Raw genomic sequence first — 23,998 nt, forward strand, 5'->3', positions numbered from 1 at the left:
CTTACGAGTTTAATCCGTTCCGTGACGGAGCTCGTAAGCCAAATCGCTCGTAAGTCAAAGCAAATTTTCCCATTCAAATGCATTGAAATGCTATTAATCCGTTCCAGCCTCAAAAAAAAAACACCAATTTTTTTTGTTAGGTGCTTTTAAATAACAAAAATGTACTTTATAAATAACAAATAATGTATAAACAAGCACGACCTCGTATATACTGTACATAATACAAGAGAATGTAAAGAAATAAACTGGTTTTATTAAGCAGAGGAGAAGAGCATGCCAGGTGAGGTGTGCGTGTTGTCGACTTGGCGAGGCAGTACGATCGTACTCCTTCTACGATATGTACGATTTTGAAGCAGAAGGAGTCCATAAAGGCTATAACGCCAGCCAAGGGCGTTACGATTATTTCAAAGCTCCGGACCTCTATCCATGAAGATATGGAGAAGTTGTTGTTTGTGTGGTTGAAGGAGAAGCAGCTCGCAGGAGATACCGTGACCGAGAGCATCATGTGTTTGAAAAGATTGAAACTCGGATATCGAGCACGGACCACGAGGTGTTTTTTCTTTTTTCTTAATCTCGGTTTCAGTGAACTTTTGCTCTGTGCTCACGTGTACTGTACCTGTACCTGTAATGGTACGTCAGAGGATGGCACCTGTTGTCATCATATTAAGTGCAAGATGTTCTGCATCGTAAGTTGGTACACCGTGGTCTTTCGGCGGTGTTTAAGCCGGCCGTCTTGGCTTCTGTCACCATTGGCATTGAGTCTTTCGATGTAGGTAGGTCGTTGTGTGCCGGTGCCTTGGCCGAATTCCTTCATTGCTGCATTGTTAGCTCACCTGGTTTTTTATACCACATCTTTGGTTATCGGATCAGCGAATGACGTCATCTCCAAAGTATGGCTTATTCTCACTTGTCTTGGACGATCTTCTACTTCTAGCCTTCCACCGTGCATTTGGTGTCCACTGTACTTACTGTACAGTGCCTGGTAAAATTGATGTAATGGGTTTTTGACCGTCAACGCCATGAACCGCTAACACTCAAAAGCCCATTTATCGCGCCTTATAAAGCAAAACGCAAACCGAAAGCCATGCCTCTCAAGCGAGGCGTGCTTCCGTGGTCACGTGATCCACAGGTGTAGCTCATTATACCCGCACGCGCGACACGCTTTGGCGGTCACGTGACCAGCCACTCTGGAGGCGGGGATCCCCGCCGATGACGTCACCGGCTGGAGCAAGGAGATTCCTCGCTCATGTATTTCGACGATTGCGTCTTTTATATCCAAGCAGAGATGCTTTCACGGCAAGATAACCACGTGACCGGAACCGGAAGCCACAACCGGAAAATTCAAAAAAATAAATTTTTTGAGCTCGTACATCGGATCTCGGCTCGTATCCCAAAGCAACAAACCGCCCGAGCGACGGCTCGTATCCCGAAAAACTCGTACGTTGGGGCACTCGTAAGCCGAGGTACCACTGTATATATATATATATATATGTTATATATATATATATGTTATATGCATGTATGTATGTGTAATGTATATATAAAATTATATTGTATAAACCTTAAATAGAATAGAAAATGGTGTTTCAAGATTTCCACCAAACTTTGCACGTGCTGAGGTTACTCTGGTTATTTGGCAAATCCTAATAATAGTAAGTAAAATTTCCCTTCTCAAACCACAGTACAGAGCAAAACATCGCCATCATGACCAATGCGCACGCTTATTACTCTGCTCCATAAACCATGGATGGCAAAGCAAATTTTCATCGTAATCACACCGATGAGTTCATCAGGGGTGCTGAATATGTGAGATCTGGCCCAATACCAAAATGGGGCAGTGCTCAGTGGTCATTTGCAAAGTTGTGAACCCAAATCATGTTTTGAAAAATCAATTATTTTGGTTTAAATAAGGTGCAACTAAGAATATAATTGAGGCAATAAATTCTGCTTTCCATGTTGGTAAAACCCTCTCCTTTAATTTTTCCCTTTTTTCCCTAAAAGGAAAATAACCAAGCATGGCGAGTTCCAGCATCTGGCTCGGCATGAGTTCGAGTGACAGGCAGCCCAATATACGATGGGCCATGATTGTGGCTTCGCTCTACGCAATGTTCCGCAAAGGTGCGGCTGCCAGTCTATTTCCCTTCCTGACTCTTTACCTCAGCCAGTTGGGCCTGTCATTGGGCCAGATCGGGTTGGTCTTTGGAGCAAGAGCTCTAGTTTGGACAGCCGTATCATTGGCGCTGTCTCATGAGGTTGGCCGCAGGTGGTCAAGACGTTTTCCACGTTTCCTGCTGTGCTTTTCAGTTCTTATTGCCATTGCAATGGCTACAATACTGAGCCTTGCACCCTTTGTGATGGAAGCCAACTCAGATAATGTACCTAACATAACTCGTAACTGGTGTGCCAGGCCTGCAGGATACGTGGAGGCAGGCATGAGTGGTGACCTGATGACCAACGTACTTGCGACACTCCAATCTTCTGCATATCCACTTTTGACGCCAACACAAACATCCGTGAGTTCTGCTCTTCCCTTCATTGGGAAAACAGGTTCCTCATTTCACACAGGTGGCATTAAAGTTACTACTTCAACAGCAAAGGATGAAGAGAAAAGTGATGAAGAAAAGTTTCAACCCTCATCTCACCATCCATCTCTACTTCAGTTCAAACTTCAGATCCTTCTGACTCTGTCACCCTCACCCATCTTGGCAGGACTGAAGGCAACATAAATACAACAAAAAGTGACAATCGGAGTAAAATAAGAAAGAGAAGGAAAAGGAGAAAGAAAAGGTGGAGAATGTTTCCACAAGTTGTTAACTCGAACAAGGCAGATGTGGAAGGGAAGTGGCAAGGCCTGCACCTGTATGTCTTCTTGGCCGTATTGGGAGTTTTATTGATTGGACAAAACCATGGCAACTCCTTTGGATACAGCAGCAGACAATATGTTGTATGAATACTTGCACTTGGAAGATGCTACTGATAGGTAAGAGCGATTTCTTGCTGCTTAATTATGCAAACGTGGATGTGGGTATATGGTATCAAGTGACCTGCAAGGGACTTGCACCCTCTGGCCACAATATGATGTCGATTTCTAGTTTAATAGACTCTGCTTTGACTATTTTTCATGGCAGAAAGTTTCTTAATCTTATTGTCTATTTTACAGCAGGGTTGCTAGGGCTTTGTAAAGAACTGTATTTTATTACACCTTATCAATGTTGGTATATGTCATTTTTGTGTGCAGCTACATACATTTAAACAGCACAGCTTTTGACTATATAATCTTTGGGAGAATCTTGCAAATGGACCCCAGTCCCACCACAGATCAACTGAGATTATATGAGACATTGCCTCACAATCAACCTTCTTGGTCCTGGTGGTTATATGTGCAGTACGTATTCCGAACATCCCCACCAGAGCGCTCTTTTGCTGACAGTGCAGCAGCAACTTTGAGATGAACAAGTGCAGATACATTCAAAGTACACTGTCCAGTGTCCCCATGAGAAAATAAATAACATATTAAAGCGCGGCGTTACGCGCGCTGCTTGTGAGCAAGGAGGAAGCGGACAAGCGGTAACATATAAACGTCTTTATTGTAAGACTACACTGTAACACTGTACTCCTCCGGGCTGGTCACCCGGGGTATATCATGAGGCCACGCCTACCCCTCGGGCGTGGCCACCGCCCACTTGGTGCGCGGAATGATGTCACCACGCCAGTGGGCTTTTGTGTCCGCCACACGCGCCCCCCCAGAATTCCCGCGCGCCTGGAGGGCCAGTTTGCGGGGCAGACGAATGACCCAGCCGAAGCGCCCCCTGGCGATCGGCGGCGTCCGGGGTGCAGGGATGCCAGGTGGGATGCCCCTGGCTGCTCCTGGATGGGTGCAGGACCGGGGGGGCGGCGTGGCGGCGGGGCTGGGCGGTGCCGGGGGTCCGCCCACAGGAGGGCGGCCCCGACGTGGGGGTCGGGCCACTGGCGGTGGATGGTCCACATCGAGGTGGGCCGGCTTGAGGCGGTCTACCGAAACGCGGTCAGGAGTACCGCCGATGTCCAGGGTGAAGTGCTTCGCCCCGGTCTCCAGCACGCGGAAAGGCCCGTCGTACGGGGGCCGCAGTGGTGTCCGATGGGCATCGTGGCGGACGAAGACGTACTCCGCCGTGCGAAGCTCCGGGGCGACGTGCGTCGGTGGGTGCCCGTGGCATGCCGTTGGCACCGGGGCGAACCTCTGGGCGGTCTCTTGCAGAGCGGAGCGCTGCTGTGCCGCGGACCATGGTGCCGTGGAGTCGGGGAGGAACTCGCCCGGCACCCGCAGCGGTTGCCCGAAGACCAAACTCCGCCGCGGATGCGCGCAGGTCCTCCTTGGGGCGCCGTCCGGAGGCCCAGCAGGACCCAGGGGGAGCCTGTCGACCCAGCCGCCGTCGCGGAGGGTGGCCCGGAGCGCGGCCTTCAATGAGCGGTGAAATCGCTCACACAGGCCGTTAGCCTGGGGGTGGTAGGCCGTGGTTCGGTGCAGCCGGACCCCGAGCCCCTGCGCAACCGCCCCCCAGAGCTCCGAGGTGAACTGGGGGCCGTGGTCGGATGAGATGTCTGAGGGGGCGCCGAACCGGGCGACCCAGGTGGCGATGAAAGCCTGCGCGACATCGGCCGCCGTTGTCGACGCCAAGAGCACGGCCTCCGGCCACCGGGTGGTGCGGTCCACCATGGTGAGGACGTGGGTGAAACCCCGCGAGGGGGGCAGAGGTCCCACCAGGTCCACGTGGACGTGGTCAAACCGGCGTTCCGGCACCGTGAACGGGGCCAACGGGGCCTGGGTGTGCCGGTGCACCTTGGCGCGCTGGCACGCGAGGCATGTCCTGGCCCAGCCGCGGACGGCCTTCCGGAGGCCATGCCAGACGAACTTGTCGGCGATCAGCCTTTGGGAGGCCCTCGCGCCCGGGTGGGACAGGCCGTGGATGGCGTCAACACCTGGCGCTGCCAGCCCGCGGGCACAATGGGGCGAGGACGCCCGAGGGAGACGTCGCACAAGAGGGCCGCGCCCGCGCCGTCGAACGGCACCTCGGTGACGCGGAGGCCCGTGACGGCGGTCCGCAAGGCCTGGACGTCGGGGTCAGCGGCCTGGTCCGCTGCCATCCGGGCATAGTCGATGCCGAGGTGGACTGCGTGGGCGACGGCCCGGGAAAGGCAATCCGCCACCGGGTTGTCCTTCCCCGCGACGTGCTGGATGTCCGTCGTGTACTCGGACACGGCCGAGAGGTGACGCTGCTGCCGGGCCGACCACGGCTCGGTGACCTTGCCCATCGCGAAGATCAGCGGCTTGTGGTCGACGAAGGCAGTGAACGCCCGGCCCTCGAGCAGATGGCGGAAGTGCCTGACCGCCAAGTGAAGTCCGAGCAACTCGCGGTCGAAGGTACTGTAACGGCGTTCGGGCGGGCGAAGCTGCCGGCTAAAGAACGCCAGCGGTTGCCAAGCTCCACGCACCCATTGCTCGTGCACCGCGCCCACCGCGTAGTCCGAGGCATCGGTGGTGAGGGTGATCGGTGCATCGGGCGCCGGGTGCGCGAGCATGGTGGCGTTAGCCAAGGCGAGCTTCGCGCCCGTGAACGCCGTGTCCATCTGCTCGGTCCAGGTAACGTCGCCTTTGCCCGGCTTACCTCGGAGAGCTTCGTGCAGGGGGCGCAGGAGCTGGGCGATACGGGGCAGGAACCGATGGTAAAAGTTCACCATGCCCAGGAACTCCTGCAGCCCTCTGATCGTGCGGGGGCGCGGAAACCCCTTCACCGCCTCCACCTTGGCCGGCAGGGGGACGGCTCCGTGCCTGGTGACACGGTGCCCCAGAAAATCGATTGTGGCGGTGCCGAACCGGCACTTTGCGGGGTTCACAATCAGGCCATGCTGGCCCAGGCGTTCGAAGAGCGTGCGGAGGTGGCGTAGGTGCTCTTCGCGGGACGCGCTGGCGACGAGGATATCGTCCAGGTAGACGTAGACAAAATCCAAGTCGCGCAGGACGCTGTCCATCAGTCGCTGGAACGCCTGAGCCGCATTCTTCAGACCGAAGGGCATGCGCAGGAACTCGAAGAGTCCGAATGGCGTGATGACCGCCGTCTTCGGGACGTCCTCCGGCCTGACGGGGACCTGATGGTAGCCGCGTATGAGGTCCACCTTCGAGAAGAAGGACCTGCCCGCCAAACGGGCGGAAAAGTCCTGAATGTGGGGGACGGGGTAGCGGTCGGGAGTCGTGGCGTCATTGAGACGGCGATAGTCCCCGCACGGTCGCCATCCCCCGCCGGGCTTCGGCACGATGTGCAGCGGCGACGCCCAAGCGCTCTCTGAGCGCCGAACGATGCCGAGTCACTCCAGGGTAGCGAACTCCGCTTTTGCCACCGCCAGCTTCGTCGGCTCGAGGCGGCGTGCCCGGGCGTAGACCGGTGGCCCGACGGTGGGGATGTGATGGGCCACCCCGTGCTTGACGGCCCCCCGCCGAGAAGGTGGGCCGCGTGAGGGCCGGGAAGCCGGCGAGGAGGCGGGTGAATGCGTCCGCTGCCGGAAGCGTACAGACCAACGTGGCCGGAACCGAATCGTTCGGCAAGCCGCTTGGCAAGCCGCTCGTTGAGCTGGGCAACGCACATGCGAGCGAGCTGAACGTCTCGGCCTGGACAAGCCGTCTGCGCTTGACGTCGACCAGGAGCCCGCGCACAGGAAGTCCGCGCCAAGCAGTGCCATGGGCACGTCGGCGGTGACGAACGTCCATCGGAAAACCTGCCCTCCAAACCGCAGAGAGAGGCAGCGTTTTCCGTACGTACGGATGGGCGTCCCGTTCGCGGCAAGCAGCGCGGGGCCCCCACCCGCGGCGTGCTTGTCTGACGTGCCGGCGGGAATGACACTCACCTGTGCTCCCGTGTCGCACAGGTAACGGCGCCCGGAGAAGGTGTCCGTTATGAACAGCAGGCTGCTCGAACGGCCGGCGCTCATCGCCACAATTGAGCGCCGGCCCGGGCGTTTCCCGACCCGTTGAAGGAGCACGGCGGATGACACCGCCGAGCTTCGTGGCCGAACTTGGCGTGGAACCAGCACCAGGTGGTGGAGCTGGAGGAGCGCGGCTGGCTCCGCCAGGCCGGTGGAGTCGACGGGTTTCCCCGCGGTGGCGGTTTTCGCCGCGGCGGTGGGCGGGGCGTGGCGGCGTTCACGAGGTGCGTATCAGCATGCTGCTGAAACTCAGCGTGCTGTAGAAGATGATGCTGTGGAACAGCAGCGTCGAAGGCCGTGACGGCCACGCCAACGCTCGCCCGCGTGTCCGAAGCGGCGAAGTACTTGTCCGCCTCGGCCGCCAATGCTCGGGGTTCCGTTAGCCCGGTCCCGGCCAACGCGAGGCGAACCTGCGCTGGAAGTTGGCGACGGAAAAGCGCCCGGAATAGCGAACCGGGGGCTTCGTCGCCCAACAGTGACAGCATATGGTCCATTCGGACCGACGGGCGCGTCTCACCGAGCTCGGGGAGATCCAGGAGGCGGTCGGCCCGTGCGTCGTCCGTGAGGCTGAACGTGGCTAGGAGTAGCCGCTTGAGTGCCTCGTACTTGTGGCCGTCCGGTGGGTGGCGAAGGACGGACACAACTCGAGCGGCCGTGCCGGGCCCGAGGGAGGCGACGACGTGGCAGTAGCGCGTGTCATCGCCGGTGAGGTGCCGAAGCTGAAATTGGGCTTCGGCCTGGACGAACCAGACTTCGGCCTGAGCCTCCCAAAATTCCGGAAGTTTGACGAAGGCGGCCATGGCGATGGCGTCGCGTGTGGAAGGATCGCTCCGGCAGATCCAACGTCGAGGGTCACCAGTAAAGCGCGGCGTTACGCGCGCTGCTTGTGAGCAAGGAGGAAGCGGACAAGCGGTAACATATAAACGTCTTTATTGTAAGACTACACTGTAACACTGTACTCCTCCGGGCTGGTCACCCGGGGTATATCATGAGGCCACGCCTACCCCTCGGGCGTGGCCACCGCCCACTTGGTGCGTGGAATGATGTCACCACGCCAGTGGGCTTTTGTGTCCGCCACAATATCCTCCAACGCCTTCGGCGCCCGGCACTGCTGCCATGCAGCACACAGAGACAATATTGGGAAGGAGAGATGTACAATTGCATAATTGCTTAATTGCATAATTAAAATAAACAATAATCATAAAATAATTAATTTCTTAATCAATTGGCTAATAACCGACATAAACCACCAGTTTCATCTGAAGCTGTAACTTTATGAGAATTGATTAAATAATTAATTGATCAAAAATTAAATAATTAATTCATTAATCAATAAATAATAATCGATTAATTGATTAATAAATAAATAAATCAAAAATATCCTTTATAGCCAAATCACTTGGTCATTGTCGTGCACAAATATCAGCTTCCTAGCTTCAAACAAAGCCTGAGATATTGCCCAGATAAGAAAGAAAATAAATAAGTACTTAATAAATCGAAAATAATTAAGTAGTTAATCAATTATATTTGATAAATCAAAAAACAAAAAACCATTTTTGCCAAAGGACTTGCTCACTATTGTGCCCAAATTTCAGCTTCCTTGCTCAAAGGATGGCTGAGAGTGAGATATCGCCCGGACAAACGAGCAAGAAAACAAACTATAAATCGGAGTGAAAACTGAGTACTCCCTTTCAGTGTGCGTCATTGCCGGACCCCCTTCATTGCCCGGCGATGACGTCATGCAGGGCCTGGAGATGAAATAGTGAAGGAGCGGTGTACAACAAACATGTTGCTTGTTCCACAAACAAAATTATATATATTTCTAAGCTGGTTCAGCAGTCCTTACCTTAGCTCGTGGCCATACATACCACTGCTCTAAATACAGTATAACTGGATCGCTGGTCCATGGGGGAAAAACAAAATGGACACCGGCCACCATCTTAGCACTCACTACATAAAAATACCCCATTAAAAAAAAAGAAAAAGATTAAAATATATATATTTAAAAAGCTGCTACTCTTATGTGTGATGGTTTTGTTCACGTTTACCTTAGAACTTTCGGTCGGTAGAGTCCCAATATGGCGACCGCGTGGCCTCATCTCCAAACGCTCTCTCATCGACAGGTCGGCCCTCCATCTTCGAGCTCAATGCGCCATACACGGCCCAGACGTAAAGACTTATCTTCATAAAAGTCCACATAATAACATCCAACCTTTATTGATTGCATATTCGGACAAATGCGAAAAAGAATCCCCGAACCCACGAGGGGCATGGACGCGTTGAATGACATGCTTGCACATTTATTTATTAACGAACACCACAGCGTATGCTAACGCCATGGAAACAATCGCAGATTGGGATTCCAATACATAATTCTTGCTTTTATAATGGATTAGCTGCAACCACGACTGAAATGTTTGATTTTAAATTAAATATCGGTATTAAAAAAACGCAGTAGGTTTTGTTCTACTGTACAGTTGCCCAGTTCGAGTTTGTTGTGCATAAACCATTGATTGATCGAGTGTATAACTATAAGCGAGATTCCAAGACGGTGACCTTCCCATATATTGATGCATATGTGGCGGACACGATGGCGCTGGCGCGGTGACATCATTCCGCGCACCAAGAGGGTGTCGGCCACGCCCGAGGGATGGGCGTGGCCTCGGGATATACACGGGGCGCGCAGCCCCGAGCACCTCAGTGCTATAGTTGAGCTTTGTAATAAAGACTCTTTTTTGGTTACCTGCGTTGTTGCTTCTCTTCTTGGCAAACAAGTCGTGCGCATAGCACCGCACTTCACTGGTGACCTCGATGCTGGTTCAGCCGCCACTGACCAACAGAACGCACCATGGCCAACAACGCGGTAGCGGTGAAGCTCCCTGAGTTTTGGGAAGCTCAGGCCGAAGTATGGTTCGTGCAGGCCGAGGCACAGTTCTGACTTCGAGGCGTAACGGCGGATGAGACACGGTATTACCACGTCATCGCCGCCCTCGGGCCCGGCACAGCCGCCCGAGTTGTGTCCGTCCTGCTGAACCCACCGGCCGACCACAGGTATGAGGCGCTCAAGCGTCTCCTCATCGCCACGTTCGGCCTCACGGAGTGCGAGCGGGCCGACCGCCTCCTGGACCTTCCCGAACTCGGCGACACACGACCATCGGTCCGGATGGACTACATGCTTTCACTACTGGGTGACAAAGCCCCGGATTTTTTATTCCGGGCGCTCTTTCTACGCCAGCTGCCGGCACAGGTACGCCTCGCGTTGGCCGGTTCCGAAATAAAGGAACCCCGCGCGCTGGCCGTCGAGGCTGACAAGTTTTTCGCAGCTTGTGACACGCGGGCGAGCTTCGGTGCGGCCGTCGTGGATCCCGAGGCTGATGCGCACGCACACCTCGTGGTTCCCGAGGCTGATGCCGATGCACACTGCGTGGCCGCCACCACGCCCCACCCACCACCACGGCGAAAACCGCGGCCTCCGCCGCAAACCTGGTGCCGTTTCCACGCCAAGTTTGGCCACAAGGCTAGGAATTGTTGCCCGCCGTGCTCGTTTGGCAAGTCGGGAAACTACCAAGCCGGCGCTCGTTAGCGGCCCTTGAGCGTCGGCCATTCTGGCAGCCTCCTTTTTGTCACGGACACCTTGTCCGGGCGTCGCTTCCTCTGCGACACAGGCGCACAGGTGAGCGTTATCCCCGCCTCCACGTCCGACAAGCGAACCGCGGGCCGGGGCCCCCGCGTTGCTTGCAGCCAACGGTACACCCATACGCACATTCGGGAAGCACTGCCTCTCCCTGCGGTTCGGAGGGCAACGCTTTCAATGGACGTTCGTAACCGCCAGCGTGCCCATGGCATTGCTCGGTGCGGATTTCCTATGTGCAAATGGGCTGTTGGTGGACGTGAAGAACAGACGCCTCGTCCAGGCCGAAACGTTCAGCTCGCTTGCTTGCACGCTGAGCAGTTCGTTGGGCAGCTCCCTGAGCGGCTCACCGAGCAGCTCGCCAAGCGGCTTGCTGAGCGGTTCGATCCCGGCAAGGTTGGTCTGTACGCTTCAGGCAGCGGATGACTTCACCGGCCTCCTCGCCAGCTTCCCGGCCCTCACGTGGCCCACCTTCTCGGCGGTGGCCGTCAAGCACGGGGTGGAACATCACATCCCCACCGTCGGGCCACCGGTCTACGCCCGGGCACGCCACCTCGAGCCGACGAAGCTCGCGGTGGCAAAGGCGGAGTTTGCTACGCTGGAGCGACTGGGCATCGTATGGCGCTCCAAGAGCGCTTGGGCGTTGCCACTGCACATCGTGCCGAAGCCCGGCGGGGGATGGCGGCCGTGCGGGGACTACCGCCGCCTCAACGATGCCACCACCCCCGACCGCTACCCGGTCTCTCACATTCAGGACTTTTCCATCGGTTGGCGAAAATGTCCTTCTTTTCTAAGGTGGACCTCATCCGCGGGTACCACCAGGTCCCCGTCAGGCCGGAGGACATACCGAAGACGGCCGTCATTACACCATTCGGCCTCTTCGAGTTTCTTCGGATGCCCTTCGGTTTGAAGAATGCGGCTCAGGCGTTCCAACGATTGATGGACAGCGTCTTGCGCGACTTGGATTGCGTTTACGTCTACCTGGACGACATCCTCGTCGCAAGCGCGTCCCGCGAAGAGCACCTCCGCCACCTCCGCACGCTCTTCGAACGCCTGGGCCAGCATGGCCTGATCGTAAACCCCGCCAAGTGCCGGTTCGGCGTCGCCGAAATCGACTTTTTGGGGGCACCGCGTCACCAGGCACGGGGCCACCCCCTTGCCGGCAAAGGTGGAGGCGGTCAAGGGGTTTCCGCACCCCCGCACGATCAAGGGGCTCCAGGAGTTCCTGGGCATGGTAAACTTTTACCACCGTTTCCTGCCCCGCGTCGCCCAGCTCCTGCGCCCCCTGCACGAGGCCCTCCGGGGGAAGCCGGGCAAAGGTGACGTTGTTTGGACCGAGCAGATGGACGTGGCGTTCGCGGGCGCGAAGCTCGCCTTGGCTAACGCCACCATGCTCGCGCACCCGGCGCTCGATGCACCGATCGCCGTCACCACCGACGCGTCGGACTACGCGGTGGGCGCGGTGCACGAGCAATGGGTGCGTGGTGCTTTTCAACCGCTGGCGTTTTTCAGCCGGCAGCTTCGCCCGCACGAACGCCAGTACAGCACCTTTGACCACGATTTGCTCAGGCTCCACCTGGCGGTCCGGCACTTCCGCCATCTGCTCGAGGGCCGTTCGTTCACGGCCTTCGTCGACCACAAGCCCCTGGTCTTCGCGATGGCCAAGGTCGCCGAGCCATGGTCGGCCCGGCAGCAGCGTCACCTCTCGGCCGTGTCCGAGTACACGACGGACATCCGGCACGTCGCGGGGAAAGGACAACCCGGTGGCGGATTGCCTTTCCCGGTCAGTCGCCCACGCGGTCCACCTCGGGAATGACTATGCCCAGATGGCGGCGGACCAGACCGTCCAGGCCTTGCGGACCACCGTCACGGGCCTCTGCATCACCGAGGTGCCGTTCGGCGGCGCGGGCACGGCCCTCTTGTGCGACGTCTCCCTCGGGCGGCCTCGCCCCATCGTGCCCGCGGGCTGGCAGCGCCGGGTTTTTGACGCCATCCACGGCCTGTCCCACCCGGGCACGAAGGCCTCCCAGAGGTTGGTCGCCGACAAGTTCTTCTGGCATGGCCTCCGGAAGGCCGTCCGCGATTGGACCAGGACGTGCCTCGCGTGCCAGCGCGCGAAGGTGCACCGCCACACCCAGGCCCCGTTGGCCCCGTTCACGGTGCCCGAACGTCGGTTCGACCACGTTCACGTGGACTTGGTGGGACCTCTGCCCCCCTCGCGGGGTTTCACCCACGTCCTCACCATGGTGGACCGCACCACCCGGTGGCCGTAGGTCGTGCCTTTGGCGGCGACGACGGCGGCGGACGTCGCGCAGGCATTCATCGCCACCTGGGTTGCCCGGTTCGGCACCCCCTCGGACATCTCATCCGACCGCGGCCCCCAGTTCACCTCGGCGCTCTGGGGGGCAGTCGCACGGGGGCTCGGCGTCCAGCTGCACCGCACCACGGCCTACCACCCCCAGGCCAACAGCCTGTGCGAGCGCTTCAACCGCTCCTTGAAGGCCGCGCTCCTGGCCACCCTCCGCGACGGCGGCTGGGTCGACAGGCTCCCCTGGGTCCTGCTGGGCCGCCGGACGGCGCCCAAGGACAACCTGCGCGCATCCGTGGCGGAGTTGGTCTTCGGACAACCGCTGCGGGTGCCGGGCGAGTTCCTCCCCGACTCCACGGCACCATGGTCCGCGGCGCAGCAGCGCTCCGCACTGTAGGAGACCGCCCGGAGGTTCGCCCCGGTGCCGACGGCGCACCACGGGTGCCCGCCAACGCACGTCGCCCCGGAGCTTCGCACGGCGGAGTACGTGTTCGTCCGCCACGACGCCCACCGGACACCGCTGCGGCCCCCGTACGACGGGCCCCTCCGCGTGCTGGAGACCGGGGCGAAACACTTCACCCTCGACATCGGCGGTACTCCTGACTGCGTTTCCGTGGACCGCCTCAAGCCGGCCCACCTCGACGTGGACCACACCCTTCCGGCACCGCCCAGCCCCGCCGGCACGCCCCCCCCCCCCGGTCCTGCACCCATCCCAGGTGCCGCCGGAGGCATCCCAGATGACATCCCGGCATCCCAGACGCCGCCAGCCGCCAGAGGGCGCTTCGGCTGGGTCATCCGTTTGCCCCGCAAACTGACCCTTCATGTGCGCGGGAATTCTAGGGGGGCGCGTGTGGTGGAGACGATGGCGCTGGCGCGGTGACATCATTCCGCTCATCAAGAGGGTGTCGGCCACGCCCGAGGGGTAGGCGTGGCCTCGGGATATACACGGGGCGCGCAGCCCCGAGCACCTCAGTGCTGTAGTTGAGCTTTGTAATAAAGACTCTTTTTTGGTTACCTGCGTTGTTGCTTCTCTTCTTGACAAACAAGTCGTGCGCATAGCACCGCACTTCACATACATGATACAATACACTAAGTGCCGCTACCATGATTCAAGTTCTGTTGATCTACATACACGTCTCGGGTTTGGGGGAAACGAGGAGGACATCATGTAGCGCCTGGAGATGGAATAGGAAAGGAGTGGTTGTGGTGCAGTGCACACACGATTCGTTTGCCAAGAAGGTAGGCCACAACGCGTTGTACAAACTGAAATGCTTTATTAACAGCTCGCACGTAAGCACTGGGCGGGCTCGACTTTAGAGCCCGCATATATGTCCCGAGGCCACGCCTTGCCCCCGGGCGTGGCCAGTCGGCCGAAAGGCGGGGCTGGTATCTCAGTTTGATCCTGCGCCTCGTGACGCCTTTGCTCCGGGCGTGGCCCGAGCTGCGCTTCCACGCCCGGACACTCGCGCCACCCACTGGTGCGCGGAATTATTGCCCACTGGCATTGTGTCCAATTATGTCCAATTATGGCATTGTGGCCGCCACACGCGCCCCCCCAGAATTCCCGCGCACCTGAAGGGTGAGCTTGCGGGGTAGCCGGATGACCCAGCCGAAACGCCCTCTGGCGATGCGTGCAGGGCTGGGGGGTAGCGGGGATGGGGGGTGCCGGGGGTCTGCCCGTGGGGGGGCGGCCTCGACACGAAGGCAGAGCTGCTTGCGGGGGGTGGTCCAGGTCGAGGTGGGCCGGCTTGAGGCGGTCCACGGAGACACGATCCGGAGTATCGCCGATGTCCACGGTGAAATGCTTGTCCCGGTCTACAGCACGTGGAAGGGCCCGTCGTACGGGGGCCGCAGCGGTGCCCGGTGGGCGTCGTGCCTGACAAAAACGTACTCCGCCATGCGAAGCTCCGGGGCGATGTGGGAGGACGGGCAACCATGGTGTGCCGTCGGCACCGGGACGAACCTCCTGGCGGTCTCCTGGAGGGTGGGGCGCTGTTGCGCCACGGACCAAGGGGCCGTGGAGTCAGGGATAAATTCGCCCGGTACCCGCAGTGGTTGCCCGAACACCAGCTCCGCGGAGGACGCGCGCAGGTCATCCTTGGGCACCGTCCTGAGGCCCAGCAGGACCCAGGGGAGCCTGTCGGCCCAGCTGCCGTCGCGGAGGCTGGCCCGGAGCGCGGCCTTCATTGAGCGATGGAAGCGCTCGCACAGGCCTTTGGCCTGGGGGTGGTAAGCCGTGGTGCGGTGCAGCTTGATGCCAAGGCCTTGCGCCACTGCTCACCAGAGCTCCAAGGTGAACTGGGGGCCGCGGTCGGACGAGATGTCCGAGGGGGCGCCGAACCGAGCAACCCACGAGGCGATGAAGGCTTGCGCGACATCAGCCGCAGCCGCCGCTGCCAATGGCACGGCCTACGGCCACCGGGTGGTGCGGTCCACCATGGTGAGGAGGTGGGTGAAACTCCGCGAGGGGGGCAGAGGTCCCACCAAGTCGACATGGACGTGGCCGAACTGACGCTCGGGCACCGTAAACGGGGCCAACGGGGCTTGGGTGTGGCGGTGGACTTTCGCGCGCTGGCACGCAAGGCACATCCTGGCCCAGTCGCGGACGTTCTTCCTGAGGCCATGCCAGACGAACTTCGCCGCGACGAGCTTCTGGGAGGCCTTCAAGCCCGGGTGGGACAGGCCTGTGGATGGCATCAAAAACCGGGCGCTGCCAGCCAGCGGGCACGATGGGGCGAGGCCGGCCGAGGGAGACGTCGCACAAGAGGGCAGTGCCCGCAACGTCGAATGGCACCTCAGTGACGCGGAGGCCCGTGACGGCGGTCCGCAAGGCCTGGACGCCGGGGCCGGTGGTCTGGTCCTCCGCCATCCGGGCATAGTCGATCCCGAGGTGGACCGCGTGTGTGACGGACCGGGAAAGGCAATCCGCCACCAGGTTGTCCTTACCCGCAACGTGACGGATGTCCGTCGTGTACTCGGACACGGCAGAGAGGTGACGTTGCTGCCGGGCCGACCACGGCTCGGCGACCTTGGCCATCGCGAAAACAAGGGGCTTGTGATCAACGAAGGCTGTGAACGGACGGCCCTCGAGCAGATGGCGGAAGTGTCGGAACGCCAGGTGGAGCCCGAACAGCTCACGGTCGAAGGTGCTGTATCGGCGCTCGTGCGGGCGGAGCTGCCGGCTAAAAAACGCCAGCGGCTGCCAAGCACCACTCACCCACTGCTCGTGCACCGTGCCCACCGCGTCGTCCGACGCGTCGGTTTTGAGGGTGATTAGTGCATCGGGCGCCGGGTGCGCCAGCATGATGGCATTGGCCAAGGCCAGCTTTGCGCCCGCAAACGCCGCTGCCATTTGCTCCGACCAGGCGATGTCACCTTTGCCCGGCTTCCCCCGGAGGGCCTTGTGCAGGGGGCGCAGGAGCTGGGCGACGCGGGGCACGAAGCGGTGATAAAATTTCACCATGCCCAGGAATTCCTGGAGCCCCTTGATCGTGCGGGTGCGCAGGAAACTCCTGACCGCCTCCACCTTGGCCGGTAAAGGGATGGCCCCGTGCCTGGTGATGCGGTGCCCCAAGAAGTCGATGGCGGTGACGCCGAAACGGCACTTCGTGGGGTTGATTATCAGGCCATGCTGGCCCAGGCGTTCGAAGAGCGTGCGGAGGTGGAGTTGGTGCTCCTCCCGGGACGTGCTCGCGACGAGGATGTTGTCCAGGTAGACGTAGACGAAAGACAAGTCGTGCAAGACGCTGTCCATGAGCCGCTGGAACGCCTGGGCCGCATTTTTCAACCCAAACGGCATCCGCAAGAACTCAAAGAGGCCGAAGGGTGTGATGACGGCCGTCTTTGGTACATCGTCCGGTTGTACGGGGACCTGGTGGTAGCCCCGGATGAGGTCCACCATGGAGAAAATAGTCGTTTTCGCCAACCGGGTGGAAAAGTCCTGAATATGCGGGACCTGGTAGCGGTCGGGGGTGGTGGCGTCGTTGAGCCGGCGGTAGTAACCGCACAGCCGCCATCCGCCGCCGGGCTTGGGCACAATGTGCAGAGGAGAGGCCCATGCGCTGTTGGAGCGCCGCACGATGCCCAGCCGCTCCAGCGTGGCGAACTCCACTTTCGCTACGGCGAGCTTCGTGGGGTTGAGGCGGCGTGCCCGGGCGTAGACCGGTGGTCCGACGGTGGGGATATGGTGCTCCACACTGTGTTTGACGGCCACCGCTGAAAAGGTGGGCCGCGTGAGTGCCGGGAAACTGGCGAGGAGGCGGGTAAACCCGTCCGCTGCCGGAAGCGTACAGACTAACTTCGCCGGGACGGAACCGCTCAGCAAGCCGCTTGGTAAGCCGCTCGGTGAGCCGCTCAGCGAACAAGCGAGCGAGCTGAAGGTTTCGGCCTGGACGAGGCGTCGACGCTTAACGTCCACCAACAGCCCAATCGCACAAAGGACGTCCACACCGAGCAGGGCCATTGGCACGCTGGCGGTGACGAACGACCATTTGAAGCGCTGCCCTCCGAAACGCAGCGAGAGGCAACGCTTCCCGAATGGGTGGATGGGTGTTCCGTTGGCAGCAAGCAAGGCTGGGCCCCGGCCCGCGGCTTGCTTGTCGGACGCGGAGGCAGGGAGGACGCTTACCTGCGCTCCCGTGTCGCACAGAAAACGACGACCAGACGAGGTGTCTGTGGTGAACAGGAGGCTGCCGGAATGGCCGACACTCATGGCCGCAAGTGAGCGCCGGCCCGGTCGTTTCCCGACCCGTCGAAAGAACACGGCGGGCGGCATGCTCTAGCCTTGCGGCCGAACCTGGCATGATAGTAGCACCAGGTTTGCGGTGGCGGCTGCCGCGTCGGCCGTGCCGGCGGCGGTGGTGGTGGCGGCGGCGGTAGTGGGCGGGGCGTAGCAGCGGCCACGAGGGAATCAGGGGGCGCTGTAGCCTCCGCACCGGGATCCACTATGGCAGCACCATACACCGACCGCGTGTCGCATGCCGCAAAAAATTTGTCCGCCTCTCCGGCCAGGGCGCGGGGTTTCATTAAGTTCGAACCGGCCAGCGCGAGCCGCACCTGCGTAGGTAGCTGGCGGAGGAAAAGCACACGGAAAAGGAAATCCGGGCGCTGGTCTCCAAGAAGGGACAACATAAAATCCATCCGAATGGACGGTCGTGTGTCACCGAGGGCGGGAAGGTCCAGGAGGCGGTCGGCGCGTTCGGCCTCCGTGAGCCTGAACGTGGCGAGGAGAAGACGTTTAAGCGCCTCGTACTTGTTGGCGCCCGGCGGGCGCCGAAGGATGGACACGACGCAGGCGGCAGTGCCGGGCCCGAGGGCGGCGACCACGTGGTAGTACATGGTGTCGTCCGCCGTGATGCCCCGGAGCTGGAATTGAGCTTCGGCCTGCACAAACCAAACGTCGGCTTGTGCTTCCCAGAACTCCGGGAGTTTGACGGCGACAGCGTTGGTAGCCATGGCGCGTTCAGGGGTCAGCTACTGCTGAACCAGTCGGGGTCACCAGTGTGGTGCAGTGCACACACGATTCGTTTGCCAAGAAGGTAGGCCACAACGCGTTGTACAAACTGAAATGCTTTATTAACAGCTCGCACGTAAGCACTGGGCGGGCTCGACTTTAGAGCCCGCATATATGTCCCGAGGCCACGCCTTGCCCCCAGGCGTGGCCGGTCGGCCGAAAGGCGGGGCTGGTATCTCAGTTCCACCCTGCTCCTCGTGACGCCTTTGCTCCGGGCGTGGCCCGAGCTGCGCTTCCACGCCCGGACACTCGCGCCACCCACTGGTGCGCGGAATTATTGCCCACTGGCATTGTGTCCGCCACATGGTGTACAAAAATGTTCAGTAAACTGAAGGACACTGTAGAGTCCCAATATGGGTTCGCAAAGATTCTCAAAATTAACGAGAACAGCACTCGGTAGAGTGCATACCTCTGCTAGGTGAACAGTTTACGCTTTGTAATCCACTGATAGGCCGGATGTGGATCTGACATGAACCAAAATGGAATCGTTTTGTTATTGTGCTCTACCCAACTCATCCACCAAGTTTTGTTATAACTCGTCCACAACTTTTTGAGATCTTGTACTCTTCAGTATATTGTTTTTTTGCCCCTATCTCTAATTGGTGAAGAATCACTTTAAAAATTCTCGGAGCCGGATCCGCATCTTAACCAAAATCAAATCAGTTCTTCCTCACCACACACCCAACCTGTCCACCAGGTTTCGTCAGAATCCGTCCACAACTTTTTGAAATATCTTGTTTGCAGACAAACAAACAGACAAACAGACGGGTGAAAACATAACCTCCGTCCACCTTCAGTTGCGGATGTAATTACAACCCAGAAACCCTTCACTGCCATATTCTCTAGCCAATAGCACCTGGTCCTTGAGGCAGGCCGAATATGGTATGATGATGCTGGTTCATTGAAGCAGAATATTCATCATGCATGAAAAGTGTTACAACAATGAGAATTATTGGTGGCATGTTTAACACAGAGCAAATGCATATAAAGTGGGTGCACATAGTCCAAAAAGTACACTATTTAGCGTGAACGCAATACTTGTTTCATCCTCAGGATGGATAGGATGAAAAGGAAAAAGGGTTTAAACTAACCCTGTGCCAGTGTTTTCTCTCGACATAACCTTTTTATCTTGTACATAAAACTATAACATTTACACCATGCCAAATCGCCACTTTGGAATAAGGTTTTGAGGAGAGACGCTTTATGGATGAGCTCAGATTTTTAATAATGAATGATAATTGATGAAATGTTCTGTTGTTTTGAGACCTGCAGTGCCTTCAGAAAGTATTCACACCCCTTCACGTTTTTCACATTTTGTTGTGTGACAGCCTGAATTTAAAATGGAATAAATTGAGATTCCTTGTCATTGATCTATAAATAATACCCCATAATGTCAGTGCAATGTATTTTTATTTTTAGAAAATGTTACATCGTGATTAAAAATGAAATACAGAAATATCTAATTTATATAAGTATTCAACCCCCCCAAACCTCCCACCCATCCTCCACCCCCCCCCCCCCCCCCCCGAGTGAATAATTCGTAGAAGTGCCTTTCACAGCGAATGCAACTTCAAGTCTTATTGATTACAGCGTCTGTATCAGCTTTGCACATCAGGATTTGGGGAGTTTCTCCCACTCTTCGTTGCGGATTTGTTCAAGCTCTGCCAAGTTGGATGGGGAGCATTGGTGATCAGCAATCTTCACGTCTTTCCATACATTCTCAATGGGACTCGAGTCTGGGCTTTGGCTGGGCCAATCAAGGACTTTAACATTCTTGTTCTGAAGCCATTCCAGTGTTGCTTTGGCTGTATCCTTGAAGTCATTGTCCTGTTGGAACGTAAATCTTCACCACAGTCTAAGTTCTTTTGCACTCTGAAGCAGATTCTCCTCAAGGATTTGCCTGTATTTGGCTCCATTCATTGTTCCCTCTATCCTTATAAGTCTCCAAGTCCCTACCGCTGAAAAGCATCCCCATAGCATGATGCTTCCTCCACCATGCTTCATGGTATGGATGTTATTATATGTGTGATGAGCTGTGCTCGGTTTCCACCAGATGTAGCGCTTTGCATTCAGGCCAAAGAGTACAATTTTCGTTTCATCAGACCACAGAAACTTTTGCCTCATGCTCTCAGTCTTTCATGTTCCTTTTTGCAAACTCAGTCCAGGCATGCTGTTATGTGCCTTTTTCTCAGGAGTGGCTTATATTTGGCCTAGATTTGCCTAAAGCCCAGATTTGTGAAGTGCTGCAGTGAAGTATTCCAGCGAGTTCGCTGTCAGGATAATTGGTGCAAAATGAACGTCAGATGTGAACTTTTCTCTGGAATGATTGGCCTTTATGCACCCACACCTTCAACATGCCCACCTCCCCTTTCAACACAAAGCTCACAGCGGCGGAGCATGCCCTGAACTGCTCGTCTCACCATAGCCGGGTCATTGCGCAAAGCATCCACTTCATGTCGAATACGGCCCTGCAATTCGTCAAGATCACGGGGAGCAGTTACGAACACCTTGTTCTTTAAATGTCCCTAAAGGAAATAATCACATGGTGTGAGGTCAGGTGATCTTGACGGCCTTTCCACTGCATGGTTGAGGGCGATGACTCGGTCTCCAAAGAGTTCCCTCAGTCGATCTCGGACAGCGATAAGACGATGTGCTGGGGGCGCCGTCTTGGGCCCACCAGAGATATCTGAAGACACCACGAACCTCTCGCTCAAAGTTCTCCTCCAGTTGCGGTAAAACTTCATCATTGATCATCTGCAGACACCTGTTACCATTGACATTCCTTTGAAAGAAAAATGGTCCCATCACCTGACCACTTCCACAAAGTCCCACCCAAACAGTCCACTTTTGTCGATTCATGTTGGTGTCAAAATTAAATTCCGGGGGTTGTCCTGTCGGTGCATATTCAAGAACATTATGGGTATTGACCTTGCCGTACATGGCGAAAGCAGCTTCGTCGCCGATAACGAGATACCGCAGGAAATTGACATCTGCTTCGCAACGTGCTATCACCCATCCGGCAAGCACCAGCCTCCTGGCAAAATCCCCTGGCGTAAGTTGATGCCGGATGTGAATCCGATATGGATGTTGGTGGAGGTCCATTCTTGTGATTTGGTTGAATGTTGCCGAAGGCAATCCCGTCCCATTTCGTCTTGTGCTGGTATCCCTAGGATGCTCCAAAACTTGCTGCCTTACTGCTGCAATGTTCATTTCCGATCGCCCAGTGCGCCTCCTACCAGAATTCTCCTTGTTGCGGTTGAGGGCAGTGCCATGCTCTTGGTATTTTCCAACATTCACCCAGATGGTTTTGGCTGCTGGAGGCTCCCGTTCTGGGAAACGTTCCCTGAATGCATCACGAGTTCGCTGCAAACTTCCAGTTTGGTGAAAGGTTGTAACCACGAAGGTCCGCTGTTCAGTCATAAGTTGAACCATCTTTTCAATGACTCAGACTGTCTCTAAACCCATACACTGTAGGCCCATCTTAAATACCCATCTTAAACAAAGGATGACGCAACCGACGATTACCAGACCAGTTTAACAATTTTACATAATCAACTTGGCAGTCGACAAGTAATGCGTCCATTTCAAACTGTCTTGCACCGATTAGCCAAACTTGTAAAAACGCGATTTGAACTTGTCATTTTCAATGAACATGTACTCGGTCATGTGTGACACCAATGATGCATGGAAGGTATCAATGGAAAGCTGGGGATCTCCTCTTAATTAGTAAGCCACATGTAAATTGTCAAAATAAATAACTTTTGCATATTAACCCCTTGAATTCGGATTACCTTTTTTTTGATACGCACTGTATATATATATATATTGTTACGGCCCGCGGATAAGGATGTTGGTTTGCCGAGCGGATGGCACCGCGGCCTAACAGTTACCCCGATTAACCCGATCCCCGAACGTTGGCCGGATCGCGCCACAGATATTCAATAGGGAAAAGACTAAGGCGACGCGGATGTGAAGAAGAAGAAGAAGACAAAAAGGTTGGAAATACGAATATAATTTATTTCTATTTACACCCAAAAATAACCAAGGAGAAGGAAAGATAAGAAAATAATATACAGAAGATTTTAGAGACACAGTGCAACGCTAGCTTATACGAGCTTAATTAACTACCCAGGGACAAAACAAACAGAACAAACTCACGTACACCAAAAGGATGGAAAGGCAGGAGGTGGATGGCTGGAGGGAAAGGAAGGTCCTAGGGGTCCTGCAGCACGATCGGCGCGTTTAGCAGCCGCCGTTCCTTCGCGGCCCTGCTCGAAACTGCCGTCCAGGCCCCAAGCAGCTGTTGAGTGTTGTTGCTGCTGTGGCCGCCGCTGCTGCTGCTGCTGCTGTGGACGTCGCGTGCTTTGCCAGGACTACAACAGGCTTTGTGCTTCCCTGGATGATGATATCCTTAATGTTCTCTATGTTCTTTTGCTCACATGCCAGCCTCGGACTCTGCTCGGAAAAGCACCAGCTGCGGAACAACCATCGGCCCACTTGATCAGCCGTTGCTGTGTACAAAGCTTCCTTGGGTGATCTCAATGTACTCTCGCAGTTGGTTCTCCTGGATGATCTTTTCACACAACCCAGCAACTACTCCACTCTACAACGTCCTTGCACGCGCGCTTTTATAGCGCCTCCGGCGATCAAGCCGCCGGCCTTCAGGACACGCCCATCGGTGTGCTCATCGGTGTGCTCAATCGGCCCTGATTGGTTGGCACGGCCCTCTAGCTCCGCCCTTGATGACGACGGGCGGGCACGCCTTTCTTCCCCGACCCGAGCACATGTTCAATGGTGGTTTGGAGGGGATGTAGATTGGCAATCGAGGCTTGGCAATGATGAAAGGCAATGAAAGTTTTGGGAGTGGGAATGGGGAATGAAAGGAATCTACTCTATTTCACTTGGTGCAATGGAGTGTCATCTTAATGGAAGACAAGGCCTTACCCTAATACACATAATAAAGATCTAACTATCAACCAGGGGGAAATCTATGATTGGCTAACGTGTATGCTTTATGGAATTAACTACGGGAACGCCCTTTGACCTTTATACAACACTGGAGGCATGAGGGTCCAGACTTAAGCAATAATTCACAACAATTTACTACAATACAACACAATAAAAAAATACAATCCTCATATCCGCAACAATATATACAGTATATGATTTTAAAGGGATAGGGAATGTAATCATGGGTCACAGGAAACAATGGCTGACACAGCATCACAGAACGAGAATGAGCCCTGTGGATGACAGATTTAGCTCTGTCTGCACTCTTTTTATGGTCTCCATATCAAACCTGACTTTCATTTCCCAAAGACCAATCACACATTCACAATTCCTCATTTTCTCTCGGGATGTTGAGACATGGTTGGTGTAGCTCGGCCGTGGCCTTAGGTAAGGTCCCTGCTTATAACTATATATGAGCTCACTAAACAAATTAATGACAAGATAATAATGAGTATAAGTATAAAATCACATAGCAGCAAAACATAACGTCATCAGAAATACTACCATAAAATACATGAATGCCCATTTTCATAACGACTGTGCTGATGTGAAACATTTGCAAAAGTGATTGTTCAAAAAC

The 23,998-nt window shown here is 56.2% G+C and overlaps 1 protein-coding gene across 3 annotated transcripts in view; it reads left to right on the forward strand.

Annotated features, from left to right (window-relative positions):
* The window catches only part of LOC137419273 (major facilitator superfamily domain-containing protein 6-like protein B), a 39,892-nt gene that overhangs the window by 10,419 nt on the left and 5,475 nt on the right, over window positions 1–23,998 (forward strand). For 2 of the 3 annotated variants that reach the window (XM_078778824.1, XM_078778821.1), the window contains exons 2-3: window positions 2,002–2,118; window positions 2,408–2,980. In XM_078778824.1, the coding sequence (XP_078634950.1) occupies window positions 2,907–2,980 (74 nt within the window). In that variant the 5' untranslated portion in view covers window positions 2,002–2,118; window positions 2,408–2,906. Of the gene's footprint in view, window positions 1–2,001; window positions 2,981–23,998 lie in introns of all 3 variants that reach the window. The other variant, XM_078778818.1, reaches the window with a different exon arrangement.

The sequence above is a fragment of the Myxine glutinosa genome, chromosome 1 (genome assembly GCF_964187855.1).
Source record: "Myxine glutinosa chromosome 1, kmMyxGlut1.1, whole genome shotgun sequence".
Classification (NCBI taxonomy): Eukaryota; Metazoa; Chordata; class Myxini; order Myxiniformes; family Myxinidae; genus Myxine; species Myxine glutinosa.